The sequence below is a fragment of the Epinephelus fuscoguttatus genome, linkage group LG10 (genome assembly GCF_011397635.1).
Source record: "Epinephelus fuscoguttatus linkage group LG10, E.fuscoguttatus.final_Chr_v1".
Classification (NCBI taxonomy): domain Eukaryota; kingdom Metazoa; phylum Chordata; class Actinopteri; order Perciformes; family Serranidae; genus Epinephelus; species Epinephelus fuscoguttatus.
This window is the reverse complement of record NC_064761.1, coordinates 31,666,474-31,680,596: the sequence shown is the minus strand read 5'-3', so window position 1 is coordinate 31,680,596 and position 14,123 is coordinate 31,666,474. Positions and strand designations below refer to the sequence as shown.

The 14,123-nt window shown below is 43.7% G+C and overlaps 2 protein-coding genes across 2 annotated transcripts in view; one reads left to right on the top strand and one right to left on the bottom strand.

The window, feature by feature from the left end:
* The window catches only part of zgc:92140 (uncharacterized protein LOC447854 homolog), a 670,238-nt gene that overhangs the window by 144,287 nt on the left and 511,828 nt on the right, over positions 1-14,123 (top strand). The gene's annotated exons all lie outside the window — the stretch shown is intronic.
* dot1l (DOT1-like histone H3K79 methyltransferase) overlaps positions 2,471-14,123 on the bottom strand; it is a 32,288-nt gene continuing 20,635 nt past the window's right edge. The window contains exons 24-28 of the mRNA XM_049587228.1: positions 13,461-14,080; positions 13,058-13,263; positions 12,673-12,746; positions 11,890-12,582; positions 2,471-8,264 (exon numbers count right to left, since the gene is read on the bottom strand). Of these exons, the coding sequence (XP_049443185.1) occupies positions 8,254-8,264; positions 11,890-12,582; positions 12,673-12,746; positions 13,058-13,263; positions 13,461-14,080 (1,604 nt within the window). The 3' untranslated portion in view covers positions 2,471-8,253. The remainder of the gene's footprint in view (positions 8,265-11,889; positions 12,583-12,672; positions 12,747-13,057; positions 13,264-13,460; positions 14,081-14,123) is intronic.

Below are 14,123 nucleotides of genomic sequence, written 5' to 3'. Positions count from 1 at the left end.
GACAAACAGTGTACACAGTCTTGCTCCCAGAAAGGGACGGAGACGTGAGCTCTGCCTCCCCTCAGAGAGCCGTCACTCCCATCACTACTCTCACAGCTGCGGTCTTGTTTTGCAGACAGTCAAGGTCTCTGAGCTGTTTGGTAGCCGTGTGTCCCGAGAGATAAAGCCAGGTCTTTCTAATGACTGCAACATGTTACCAGTGAGGTATTGGTGGAACATTTTTTGGCAGGTACATCATCCTGATGCTCTCTTAGACAGCAGCGTGAGGTTATTTCTGTTCGTCTGTACTGTGGGAATCAGGACTTGTATTCATCAGCATGTCAGCATGTGTCATTTACATACTATTGGACACAGTGTGGGGCTATTTGGACCCCATCTACGTCTTTTGAGCATTGTTTAAAAAACTATTGTGGACATTGTCGTATTGTTGAGAGTTGAGTAAAAACCTTCACCGCAGGAGCTTGCCGGGAGATTTTATCTGAGGCATTTTGGCACAACACAAGTGCACATTTCTCCGAATTATGTTACTGGGAGCTCTGGCTGTTTGTGGAAAGCAAAAATGCACCACAACAACATATTTTGAACATGACCTAAACTAAGAACATTTTGGGAGGAGGTGTTTGAGCAGCCCATTCTTGGGCAGTGACTTGGGGCATCAGCCACTGACGAAAAAAGCCGTCTTTGAATGTTGGCATGATAATTGGGGCGTCGGTGGTTTAGTGGTATAGCAGGCGCCCCATGTACAAGGCTGTTGCCGCAGTGGCCGGGTTCGAGTCCAGCCTGTGGCCCTTTGCTGCATGTCCTTCCCTTTCTCTCTCTCTCTCTCTCTCCCTTCATGCTTGAGCTGTCCTATCCATTAAAGGCTAAAATGTATCTTTAAAAAAAATGAAATAAAAATGTTGGCATGATAACGGGGCTCAGCGGTGTCGGGACACACACGGTGGGACAAAGGCCATAAAAGTCTCAGTGGGGTTGCTGGGCCAGGTGGTGAATGGGTACAATGAACACCAGCCTTCACCTGGGAGAGTGGTGTTAGCACCCTGCAAGATTATAAAGCCAAACCCTGTTCTTTTTTCCTAAACCCAACCACGTGCGTTAGTTGTTGGAGGAAAACAAATGTCAATTTGCATTGCTGTACTGACATAGTGCATTTATTTTGAAAGAGACTGTATGTAAACAGTAAATTTCCTGTGAAAACAGAAGTGTATTTTGAAAACAGACAATGCATGTAACAGGCAGAACTTGACACTGCATCCCAGAACGTCAGCAAACAACGCACCCAGGGTACGTTTCACGTCGTATGTGGACGTAAAAGGTCCATGACCAAACGTCGCTATGTGACGAGGTCGGAGTGAGAATGTGTTGATGAGGCCCTTAAAGTGTTTCACCAAAATATCACACACTGGATTTTAAATGTTTCTTTCAGATACATTACAGGGCTGTGCTGCTGTGTGCAGACAGAGAACAAATGTGCAAATATTTCAGTCCGTGTTGCAAAACCCTTAAAACATTTAAAATCAAGACTCATCTGTTTTTGTTTTCTATGCGAGAGTCCTCCCTTGCTGCAATACTTTCTCACTGACTACTACACCAGAGAAGAAGACAAAGGACTGTTTTTAAAGGGACAGTTCACCCCAAAATACACATTTTTCCTCTTACCTGTAGTGTTGCTTGTTGTGGTGGGAGTTGCCTTCTCTTGAATATAATGGAACTAGATGGCACTCAGCTTGTGGTGCTCAAAGCTTCAAATAAATACATTTGAAAAACTCAACAGCAATGTCTCTTTGCAGAAATCATGACCTGGTTACTCAAGATAATCCACAGACCTTGCTGTGAGCAGTTTCATGGAGCAATTATTTTCTTTCCACCAAACCACACCTGCCAAAAACATCACTGCGCAGAAGGAATGAGAGGCTGGTGCTCGTGACAGCGCAAGATGTAAATATTAATGCTGTCCTCCTTAGCTTAGCTGTAATGCTAGCTAGCTCAGTGGTACTAGATCAACTAGCAGTAGACACACGCTTCCTTCTGCGTAGTGATACGGTTGCTGGGTTGTTTGGTGGAAAGAAAATAGTTCCTACATGAAACTGCTCACAACAATGTCTGTGGATTATCTTGAGTAATCAGGTCATGATTTCTTGAAAGATTTCAAATGTATTTTTTGTCACTTTGAGCACCACAAGCTGAGAGTCGTCTAGATTGGTAAATGGCACAATAGGTGAGAAGAAAAATATGTATGTTTGATTTTGGGGTGAACTGTCCCTTTAAGTGACTACAGATAATATGGTGGAAATATTTTGCTGTTTTAAATATACAGATTAAAGGTTACTACGATCATCATAGAGATGTTTGTGCTGTTTTTTTGCTTCTAAAATCTGGTCAGAATTATTATTATGTGTAAACTTCAGCAGTCTTCTATGAGGGGAAAAAATAACTGGACAAGACATAAAAGCCACTTCACACAACAAAATTAATTCAAATATTATATGAAACATTTTTATTAATAATCATAAAACGCAGGGGGGAAAAACATGAATTCCATTTGTTTCATTATAACATCTTAGGATAAAAGCACCAACACCGAACAGTAACAATTCATGAAAACCCAGGGCTTTTTGGAAAGTAGGTTTGCCGTTATTGCACCTCAAACCTGCCCTGGCTTCACCGATCAGAGATCACTGTACACATACTGCAGGTCACACGTGTCCTGTGTGTGGGGAGACTCCCCCAAACAGAGGACAGTGAACCTCTTTCTTTTGGAGACACAAATCTAGACAGAGGCATTTGTGAGATGAGGAAGATGCTGAAAGTTGTAGCCATTTCACAGCTTCTGGACTCGTAAAGCTTCATAAAGCTGGATTCCACTGGAGACGCCCGGGTGTATGTGACAGCGAGAATGTGAGACTTTTTAATTTGACCTCACTTGCTGAGAGGTGGTCTGGGTCCTGAGCTGGGTTAGAAAGGGACTTCATGATGTCACACGATGGTGAATAAATCTGTGACATGCAGTAGTTTTAAGAAAATTGTTTACATCGTTTCAAGCCATCTGGGAAGTTCCTGAGTTAAGACCTTTGGCAGGATTTAGAGTAAACGGCCTCGACTGCAAAGCTCTCACAGATTATTAATAATGTACCAGGATGGACGTTGACGGAGAACTGCATAGAAGCTTTGATTCAAATCACGCTCGTACGCCAAAGGACTTGAATAACAGCACCTCATCCCTTTGACTGATTACATAAGTAGCTACAAAACTGGTTGAAATCTGCAATGATCGTTAATGTTTTGTCATTCCCATGAGCTATTCTCACTGACACATACACACCGCACAGCAACTCCAGGTTAGAGAAATTTCCGTAGGTTAAACCGGACCGTCAGAAAGCCGCCAGGCAAGCTCGTGTTGAAGATTATTAAACCATAAAACCCTGCAGCACAACAGGAGAAGAGTAGTATTTATCAATAGCTGCAATTTCCTTGTTTTAAGTGAAGGATAGCACCGTGCTGTCTGTCTGACTAGTAGTATTAAAAACCGACAGGAATCTGAAGACACCATTAAAAGCATAACATGTAACTGCAATTGTATCAAACACCAAGAATAAGAAAATCAAAACAGCATCAACAATAATTACAAAAGACCTCTCAGTGCTGGTAACAAATAGACTATAGTCTCTAATTATGATCTAAAATGACTTTTCTTCTTTTCACGTCAACACTCACAGGTGAGACACACATGTGAGAGTGCACAGGACAGGAGTTTACAATAAAGCTTTGATTATTAGTCTAATCTTCCCTTAAGATATGCACCGGCAAGTAGGAAAAAGCACACACACACACACACAAACTGAGCTTACGTGTATTCCCACTATCTGAGAAAAAAAGGAAGCTTGGCTGCTCTCACTCCCGTCAAAAGTGATGCACACACACATCCTAACACAAGAGCTCTACGTCAGCGTGTCTCTGCAGTGACACGACGCGCTCACATTACAAGGTAGGGCCTTGTCTGTGAGACAGCTAAAGACAGACAGTGTGTGTAAGAGGTTGACACGTAGTTCTGTATGCACCAGTGAAGATTTCTGTTTGTAAGATCTGAATTGCCATTGTTTGGAAACAGAAGCACCATTTTTTCCTGCAGGATCTGGGTTGGTACAAAATAAAAATAAACAAAAGAAAACATCTGATAAAAGTGAAGACAGTTCTAGTGCTGGAATCTGTTCAAGCCACAGCACCGTTGTCTGTCTGTGTTAAAATACACACAGCTTTGTGGTGTGTCACGAGGATCCAGGTGCTGTTGTGCCGCCATGTTGTTAGGCACCATCTGTTAAGGTCCTGTGGTGGCAATGCTTCACTCTCCTTGGCTTCAAGTCTCCTGTTTAACAGGTTGAGTTAAGGTCACAATGCCAGCGCCTCTATTCACTTATATATATATACTTATATATATATATATATATACTCATATATATAGACTGTATAGATACATATTTTATATACCTTTCTGTTTATGATGGAGAGACATACAAGGAAAAACAAAAACTTATATACAAAAACAGTGTGTCTTGTTCACTAACAGATAAGCAGCCGACTTCTGTTTTAAACCACGGCGTGAGAAACAGAGTTCCTCGCACCTCTGAGCCAGCTGTTGCAGAGTAGTTTTATCGAAGGGTGGTGCCCACAGTTGTACACGAGGCATTCAGAGAACCAGACAATAGCATATTAAATATGAGAAAGGAAACGCCAGAAAATGGCTTTTACAAATGTCCCTGTGTACAGCACCAAGTATTCCATTTGTTTGTGATGTTTTCACGACAGAATAAATAAGATCAGGTACAGTCCAAAGTTAGCACCATTGTTTTCAGACTGTGAGTCAAGTACACACGCTATTGCATTCTACAATGTCAACACATTTCAGGATTAAAAAACAAAAGAGAAAAACAAATACCAAGGCAAATGGAGACACTGACAGCATAAATATAATAATCTAAATTATACACAACTATACAGTCGGAGAATGAATCACATTCACAGTACAGACATTGTTTACAAAAAACAAATTACACAATTTTAAAAAAAAAAAGCAAACAAAAAGGTGTGAAGAGAGTCCAGTAGTTTGTTGTGGTTATGGTTCATTGATTTCTCAGTGTGTGAGGAGGAGTTGCATGCATGAGTGTGTGCGTGTGTTTGTACTGACTGTATGCAGTGTAGTCCCACATACATGTGTCCACATTGTATTTGCTTACACCTGTGTGTCCCGACAGCAGACATAAATACGTTTAGTTTAAGAAGAGTTAAAAATTCCTGCTGTAAAGGGTATTTCAGCTGCGTTCCCACATGGTAGTGTGATTTAGCAAAATGACGGAAGAAGGAAATGTTAATAAATACACAAAGCGGCTGACAATGTCGACATAGCACCATCTCATTATGAATTTCATGGGCTCCTTTGAACAAATGAAATTGCACTCGGCTCGGCGTCATTGGCACCTGCTGAAATGTTGCTGATTCACCGTATTCTCAAATTAGTCTGAAATCAGATCATTGTTGTGTTCAGACTTTAAAACACACTGATGTTCTTCAGTTCATTTAGAGAACGTTAAATCCACCTGATTATTGTCACAAAACACTGAAAATATCATTTTTGACGTAAACAAAGAACCTTAACTGATATGTTTAATATCTGATATTAGAAAAACTATATTCATCACTTATAATGTGACTTTAACTGGTTTTGCTCCAGTTAAAAAGACACAACCAGAACCATTTTCTGATTGTGGTACCACTTTGCTTTTCAGTTGAGAGACTCAACGCATAGTTCAGATGTTTTGAAGTGGGGCTGTATGAGGTACATATCCACAGTCAGCGTCTTTCACACAGTAGAAGCCAAATGATACACCCTAAGTTTGGAGAAGCAGACAGGAGTACCGCCACAAAAACGAAGCAATGTATTGCTGTGGATGGGGGCAGCAGCAAAACGTACTTAAGCCGCCTAAAAAAAATCTACATCAGTTAAAGCGCAAGCCAAAATCTCAAGGCCTATCTGTATTCATATCTGTGCACAATAGCTTCTATAACCTGTGTTACCACTCTTATCACGACATAAGACAATAAATACAGAAAAAAGAAGACAAGTAGCTTTCGTGATATTGTCTACTTTTTCTTTTCTTTTGGTGGTAGGTCATCTTTGCCGGGGCTTTGTTGTAATTTTCTTTGCACAATAAAGCCTTTTAATTGTTATCATCCCTCACACTGGCTGACATTCAGGGCTTCTGATATATCACACACTTAAAATTACCACACCAAACCAATGAACAAACAGTGACAAAGAGGTTCCCTGTGACGGTTAGGTGAGGTGAAATTAAATTAAATTACATTTTTTTGCTACAGTTTGCCTCTTTATTGGGGAACGGCTGTGTACAACATACTGAAATAGCTGATTAAAATTCATTCATAACTTCTTAAAAAGGCCCAGTGGAATATTACAAAAATAATGTGAGGTTATCACAAAATCCCATGGCACACCTGGATTAGCATCACGTCACACTGCGCGCCACAGCACACCATTTGAGAAACACTGGCGTTCACTATATTTCCACTGCTTTACCTTGTCCTCAGACGGCCCTCTTCGATGGTTAACTAAAGCCGTTGTCTCTGCTCTCTTCAAAGCCACCACTCTCCTTTCACAAAAACACTAATTTTACCTCGCAGAACACAGGAGTTGCTGGTCTACTGCTGTCTCGATCACTCTGTTTGTGTTAATGTGTGACTTCGGTGACTCTCAACAAACCCTTTAAAACCGTGGTTCCCAACTGGTCCAGCCTTCTCCTTAGTCATTAGTTCAAGGTCCACAAAAAATATTCAGCATCATACTTGTGTTTGTCCATGTCGTCAAGCTAGTTTGCTGTCTCTGTCAAGATGCTGTCCGTCACTCACTCAATCTACAGCAGGAAACGGCACTTCAAAATGAATGCTCTATGCTGGAAATTCATTGTACTTGAAAATAGTGTTTTTTCCAACTTGACACGTTTGTGAGTCACTGGGAACCACAATCACTCAAGCAAACTACCTGATTGATGCAGCTGTAGACCAGCAGCTTCCGAGGTCTGTGAGGTAAAATTACTGTTTTTGTCAAAAGGAATCTTTGAATAGAGCAGCAATAATGGCTTCATTTACTTGTTGGAAATGGCTGTCTGACAGCAAGGTAAAGCCATTAAAATACCCTGAATATAATATGAACTTTCAGTGATCTTGATTTTTTTAGGTAGCTTGAAAAGTTTTGCTGCTGCCACCATCCACAGAAGTACATTGCTTAGTTTCTGTGGCAGTGCTCCTGTCTGCTTCTCCAAACTAAGGGCGTGCCAACCAACATCTACTGTAGATAATACACCGACTATGGGTAAGTAGCTCACTCAACCCCACTTAAAAAATCCAAACTATCCCTTTAACAAGAAGTAAGGCATGTTTCATTTAGTTAAACATGAAAATATTGTAAATCACCAACATGAACAATTTGAAGGGCGTCAACAAGCCGGCCAGGAATAGCACATCTTCTGCTACATGAGTAACTGTATCTTAATATCCAGTGTGAAGTTAGACCAAAATACTAAGTTCCTCATCTTGACTCATACTCTAATATGTCGCAACAAATATTGAATTTAAGAGAAGGAAGAGAGCAGAGATAAGAGAGCATACATGCAGAGAGGCGAAACTGCATGACATCCGAGCAGAGTTCAATGAACTGGTCTGTGTGTGTGTGTTTCGAGTGTGTAGACACATGCACTCGTATGAGGTGAAACTTTGGAGGGAGCCTGACACGTGATGAGATTCAGAAAAAGGTGGACTATGTGCTTCAATCTGTTCTTACAAGTTACATTAAATCATTCAGATTATTTTGCTAGTTGCTATAATAGTGACTAAGACAAAGAGACACACGGTCAAACTACTGAGCACCTTTAATTTAAACCAGACATCTTGATAATTAAGTTCATTCAATGCTGAGCAGCAGCCAGTACATTTTCACACTCTACACAGAAACATGACCAGTACCTATGAATTCTGCTCAAGGTGACCATAGTGGTGGTTAGTGTGTGTGTGTGTGTGTGTGTGTGTCTGTGTGTCTGTGTGTGTGTGAGTCTCAGAGATCCCAGTACAGAAGCCGGTCTTGGAGGCGGTTGGGTAGTGCAGACGTTACGAAGCACCAGTGAGTGAGGAGAGTGCCTTGGTCCACACCTGGACATTTGCATAGTTTATTTAATTTTGAGGTAGTTTTCAACAATTACCTGAAACATCAGAGAAGACAGAAAGAGATAATGAGTGTTTCTGTGGACAACAGAGTCTAAGCAGCAATTAAGGATGCACCGATGGTGAAACTCTGGGCCAATAATGTTAAAAATAACAATTTGGCCAGTGGCAGACACCTTTGTTTTGGTAGAGACAGAGCTAACTATAGAACAAGCAAACAAGCACACAAATGCACACATGTACACACATGTACAATCTATTTTGATTAAATAAACTGAAGAATATTTTCATCATCAATGTTACTATTATTGTTACAATAAATATAAATAACCAGTAAGAAAACAGAACATGACAGAAGAAAAGTCACTAAACTTTACAAGCTCTGTATTAATGTTCAACTACTGAGGAACAATAGAACAGGCATTTCTTAGCAGGTACAGGAGGCTCTACAGAGGCACACATGTCTGCATGACCTGGCTGCTAGGTCGATAATGAGGTCATCATATGACAGCTTCTGTGAGAGTTCTGCACTGATGCTGATGACAGCAAGACCATTTCCATTCCTATTACACTGTTGAAGGCAGGTATGTGAGGCAACTGACTGCATTAATAACAGTATTACTAATCTAAAAGCATGAGCGCACCACTCTGTGTGTGCTGAACCTGTGGCGAGCGCAGCTCAAACCGCCTTATATCTGAAAGTGCCTTAACTTGGACAGTTAATATTATACTTATGATTATGATTGATGATCATCATGTTGGGCTGTTTTGGTGCCCTACGCACAGTGTGTAATGCACATGCTGTAGCGGCAGCACTGGCACAAATTCATCCACACAAATTTATCAAACAACCTTGAATATAAACTTTAGAGAAATCGTTAAAAAACTTCTTCGGGGTGTCGGTGGCTTAGTGGTAGAGCAGGCGCCCCATGTATGAGGCTGTTGCCGCAGCAGCCTGGGTTCGACTCCAGCCTGTGGCCCTTTGCTGCATGTCACTCCTTCTCTCTCTCTCCCTTTTACCCACCCTTGTCTGTCCTGTCCATCAAAGGCTAAAAATGCCCAAAAAAATATCTTTAAAAACAAACAAACAAAAAATTCTTCAAAAGCCTAAAATTCCCTCTCTTTATATTGCTGTCAGAAATTTCTCCTTCAAACAGCTGTATTTATGTAACTTTCTTGCCAAAATCTACATTTTACAAGATTACATTTGAACACAGCATTCACAAAACACTATTTTTTACTGAAGAGAGCTTGAGCACACTATTATGTAACTCAATGCTATCTCTGTTAGCTGTTAGTTCTGGCCACTGGCTGCTAACAGCTTACATTAACTCATTAACCTGGAGCAACACATCACTTTTCTTTTCTGCTTTCGGATGCCTTTCCCAAGTATGTAAACCTTTGAACTCTGGAAAAAAAGAAAAAACTAGGGAAAAACTATATTTATAATTTTTAGTATTACATATTTAAAATTATGGTACAGATTTATCATCATGATTATTTATTTAAAATTATTACATTTAAGCATTTTTTTCCAGTCATTTCCTTGTTTGTCCGTTTTCTTTTTTAAAACTTATCTTCTTGTTTTTAATTTTTTCTTTTTACTAATTTCTTGCAGTCGTTTGGGGTAATTTCCTCTGTTGTTGCTCATTGCCTTCTTCCTATGTTTTTGAAAGAAATCAGGCCAATTTGCTCAGGTTTTAAAGGGTTAACTAGCTCTTCTCCTGCCGATTTCAACATGGATTCATTGTTCACAGTGTAGCATCATCAGGGAAACAATAGCGGTGTGTCCTCTCGATAGTCAGTTGACTGCATCCTTTTGTTCTGAAGGCGTCGTGGGGAAGATTTCTGTTCATCCCAAACATGTTTTCTATGGTTCATGGGACAACAGGATGCCATTAGTCATAAGACCTGTTTTTCAGCCTGCGCAAATTGTAAGTGACACAACAGAAAAACAAAGGCCACTGCCATCGGTGATGTCATATTATTTGCTGATAGGTGAATATCAGCTGATACCAAGGTTTTGGCAGATAAACCGGTGCATCCCTAACTGCAATCAACCAATAATCCACAACATGATCCGGTCACTTTAAAAATCCATTCATCACCCAGCACAGTTTTTATACTTTGAATCTAAAACTAGCTAAAAGAACTGACTTACCTTGTTCAATCAGAATAAAAGCTTGTGGGAGCAAATGAAAAACAGGTATCCTGTGTCTCTCACTCCCTACCAGTCTCTTTCTCTCATTCTCTCCCTCTTTCCACCTTCTGATTGCCCTTCGCCCTTCCCCTCTCCATCCTTCCCCCTTCCCCTCACCCCCCAAACCCTATCTAGGTCGGGAGCCAGGGAGCTGGGAGGTAGTGTAGGTACCATGCATGCCCTGAGTCCTCCACATGCTCCCGCCACCACCTGAGCTGCTGACCTGTGTTGGAGGGGGCAGCCGGGGGGAGTAGTGCACTGCGAATGGACGAGACGAGGAGGAGGTTGACAGAGAGGAAGAGGAGAGGGAAGCAGTAGCGGCGGCAGCAGCCGAGACAGAAGCAGTGGAGGCAGAGGTGGAGGAGGAGATGGAGAGGGATGACTGTGCTCTCTGGTGGTGGAGAGAGGAGTGGGACAGACGGGAGGAATGGAGGGAGTCTGATCGAGATGATGGCGGGGCATCAGAGTGCGTGGGTGTGGAGGAGGAAGTGCTGTGCAGGGGTGGAGGAGGGGGCAAGGTGAGCGTGGGAGGAGAGGGGCTATGCAGGACTGACTGGGTGCGGCTGTGCTGGGCCTGGGACAGGGAGTGGGGGAGAGGTGAGGACGCAGAGGCCAGGCGCGTGGAGGCTGGTTGGGGGGTGGTGTGCTGCTGGGTTTGGGAGGAGGTAGAGGAAGAGGAGGAGAGACTGAGCAGAGAGCTGAGGCCTCCAGAGGTGGGCAGCGTCACCCCAAACTGATGGGAGGACACTGTGGGAACCACGTGGTGAAATATACCTGCAAATCATACAGCAGAAATGGAGGGAGGGCGAGAAGAGTGGAAGACAGAGGAGGGAGGAGAGAGCAGACAAAAGTGGCACAGAGAGCAAGAGGGAGGGGGACAAAGAGAGAAGCAAGGACTGAGCCAGGTTGTGCATAGCGCCAAGCAAGTCTTAGACAAGCACAAAGAAAGCAAACAGAGTCAGTTCACTGTGACTGTAACTACAGCAAATGAGTCGGCCAATTAAGCGCTCGCACTAAAACGGTTCTTATTATAGCAAAATAGATTTCTGTGTTGGTTTCAGCTCACGGGTGAAATGACTCTGACATACAATCCAACAGATACACCCACAGAAAATGACAGTATCGTCGTGTAATAGCTGTGTAAAGCATTCATGGCTTCAGGACAAATTATTGGCTCAGATTTTCCTATTTTTGTGTTAAAATGCAGCATTTTCCACGGGTGTTTCCCACTGCAGCATCAAGCAGCCAGTCCATGTCAAAGCGAGGCAGCACAGAGAGTCAGTCAGTCAGTCAAACTGTCAGTGAGGCGGACGGAAAGACAGCAGCATTGGACCTCCACTTACCTGGCTCATTACCTCAGATTCACACTACTTTTTATCGGCTAAGACTACGACCTAGTTCTTCACTGTTAACCCATCTTCAGGCAAAACGTTACATGATCAGTTTGTCTATATGATGCTCACCTCCAGCCGCTCCCCCTGCCAGCCCAGCACTGGAGAAGCTTCCCAGGGCAGAGTGTCCGTTGACAAGCCTCGGAGTCCCACTCACCGTGGATCCGCCTGTCTGGGCCCCGAACAACGATTGTAAGACTGAGGTCCCTCCGAGCGGGAACTGAGACCCCAGGTACTGTCCCACAGAGGATCCTGTGGTCGAGGAAACTGCTACAGGACTGCCCCCCACCTTCCCACTCAGAATACCCGCTCCGCTGTTGGCTGCAGCAGATATGAAGAGGTTCTGACTGGCCAGGCTACTGCTCGTCTTCAGCTCCCAGTCCCGAGGGGCCTTTTGTTTCTGGAGGGCCTGGCGTTGGTCTGAGCCGCTGCCGCCCTGGGTACCACCACCACCACTGCCACCTCCACCCCGGGGCCCTGCCTCCTGACTGAGGAAGGGGTTGGGGTTCATGTAGCTGGACGACTCTCCGTCACTTCCTTTCCTCACCTGCTGATGCTGTTGCTTGTGGTCAGAATCTGAGTCCGTGCCCCGGCTCGACCCACCCATGCCGAACGGAGAGCCTCCCTGTCTTAGGTCAGAGTTGGGCTGCTTGGGGTCAGAGATGGGAGAAAAGGTGGATTTCCACTTGCTGGTGGAGGACAAAGAGGACGAAGAGGAGGCCTCGCTGCCTGTGCTGTTACCACTGCTGCTACCAGACTTCCTGACTAGTGGAGAAAAGATGACAGACAGGTTGGCATTATGAGCCAGACATGCAGGATTAATGTTTTATATTGTGTGACATTTTCTTTTCTTACCTCTTTCACCATCCCCGAGTCTGCCAGGTCCATCTCTGCTCTCCAAGGATATAGTGGCAATTTTTCTTTCAATTCTAGAGACAAATAACAATAAAAATTCAGAACAAACAGCCACAAGCAGCAACAAAATTAGTTTGAATCCTATAAAAACTGCAACAGATCTGAAGCAATCAATTCTTTTATCACTAACTTCAGATTAAATTCGAGTAGTAAGGTAAGGAAAAATTGTCACTGGTCACTTGGTTACAAAGAAAAAACCTAAAAAACATTAGAAAAAAGGAAAAACATCCTGCAGCTGTAGAGGAGACCAGTTGTTTTGCAAAAAGGGCAGCTTAGCGGGTACACTGTTGTTTATCTTATCTTCATATTACAACCACTGTATTACCGCGAGCTGGAGCTGTCGGCAGGGTATCCTGAGTCCTCGTCATCAGAGCTGGGGGCCGAGGAGTAACGACCTGTGCCATTGAGCTCCAGGGGGCGCTCTCTCTTTAAGATGGGAGGCTGGTCCAGGTCAGGCCCGCTGGGGCTGCGGCTTGATTGTTCTGGGGAGGAGATGGCAGAGATCTCCAGTGGCTGGTTGATGTTGTTCACCTGTCGGGACAAACAACATGCATATGACACTTAGAAATGTGTAGTGTCATTATTCTGTAGCCATTACACTGTGCATTCAACAATGACTTTGTGGTGATAACTTAATGCAAAAAACTCTCAATTATCAATTTAAACCAAAATATATAACAACATGTAACTTTCCAAATATAATATCACATCGGGTTCAGGTGACTCACCATGGAGTTGATGTTGAGTGGCGATCCTGAGGAGTGGTTGTTGGAGCTGAGCCCGGGGAACGACCTCCTCTTTGGGGATCCGCTGGCATTGACAGCCACCGTAGAGCTGCGTTTCCTTCTCCCCCGCTTACGTCCCTCTTGAGAGCCGAGGCCATGAGAGGAGTGCGATGACGAAATATGCGTGGGCGTCTGAGTGTGCTGTGTGCCGGGAGACTGGTGGTGGTGGTTTCCATGGTTACTGTGGTATCCCTGCTTGTTGCCAGTGTGATGGTGGAGGCGTGATCCTCCGGCCGTGCTGCCTCCACTGCCTGACGAAGAGGAAGACGAGGATGAAGAGGAGGAAGAAGAGAAGAAGATTCTCCTACGCAGTTCACTGTCCTGGGGCTCCGTGTCAGATTCACCTCCTTGGCGATCCTGTCCCTCTTCCGGAAGAATCCTCGGGGGTCCGTCTGCATACTGGAGCACCCCGCCAGTGCTGAGCGGTGGGCTCTGGATGGGACCTCCTCTGCCCATTGGTCCTGTCAGAGGAGTGTTGGGGTGTGGAGGAGGTGATGAAGAAGCACCATTGTGGTCCTCAGGATGGGGACCGCCATTCATCAGCCCTGAGCTGGATGAATATCCTGAACAGAGACCAAACAGTTAATGGTTAAGGATGTACAGGAA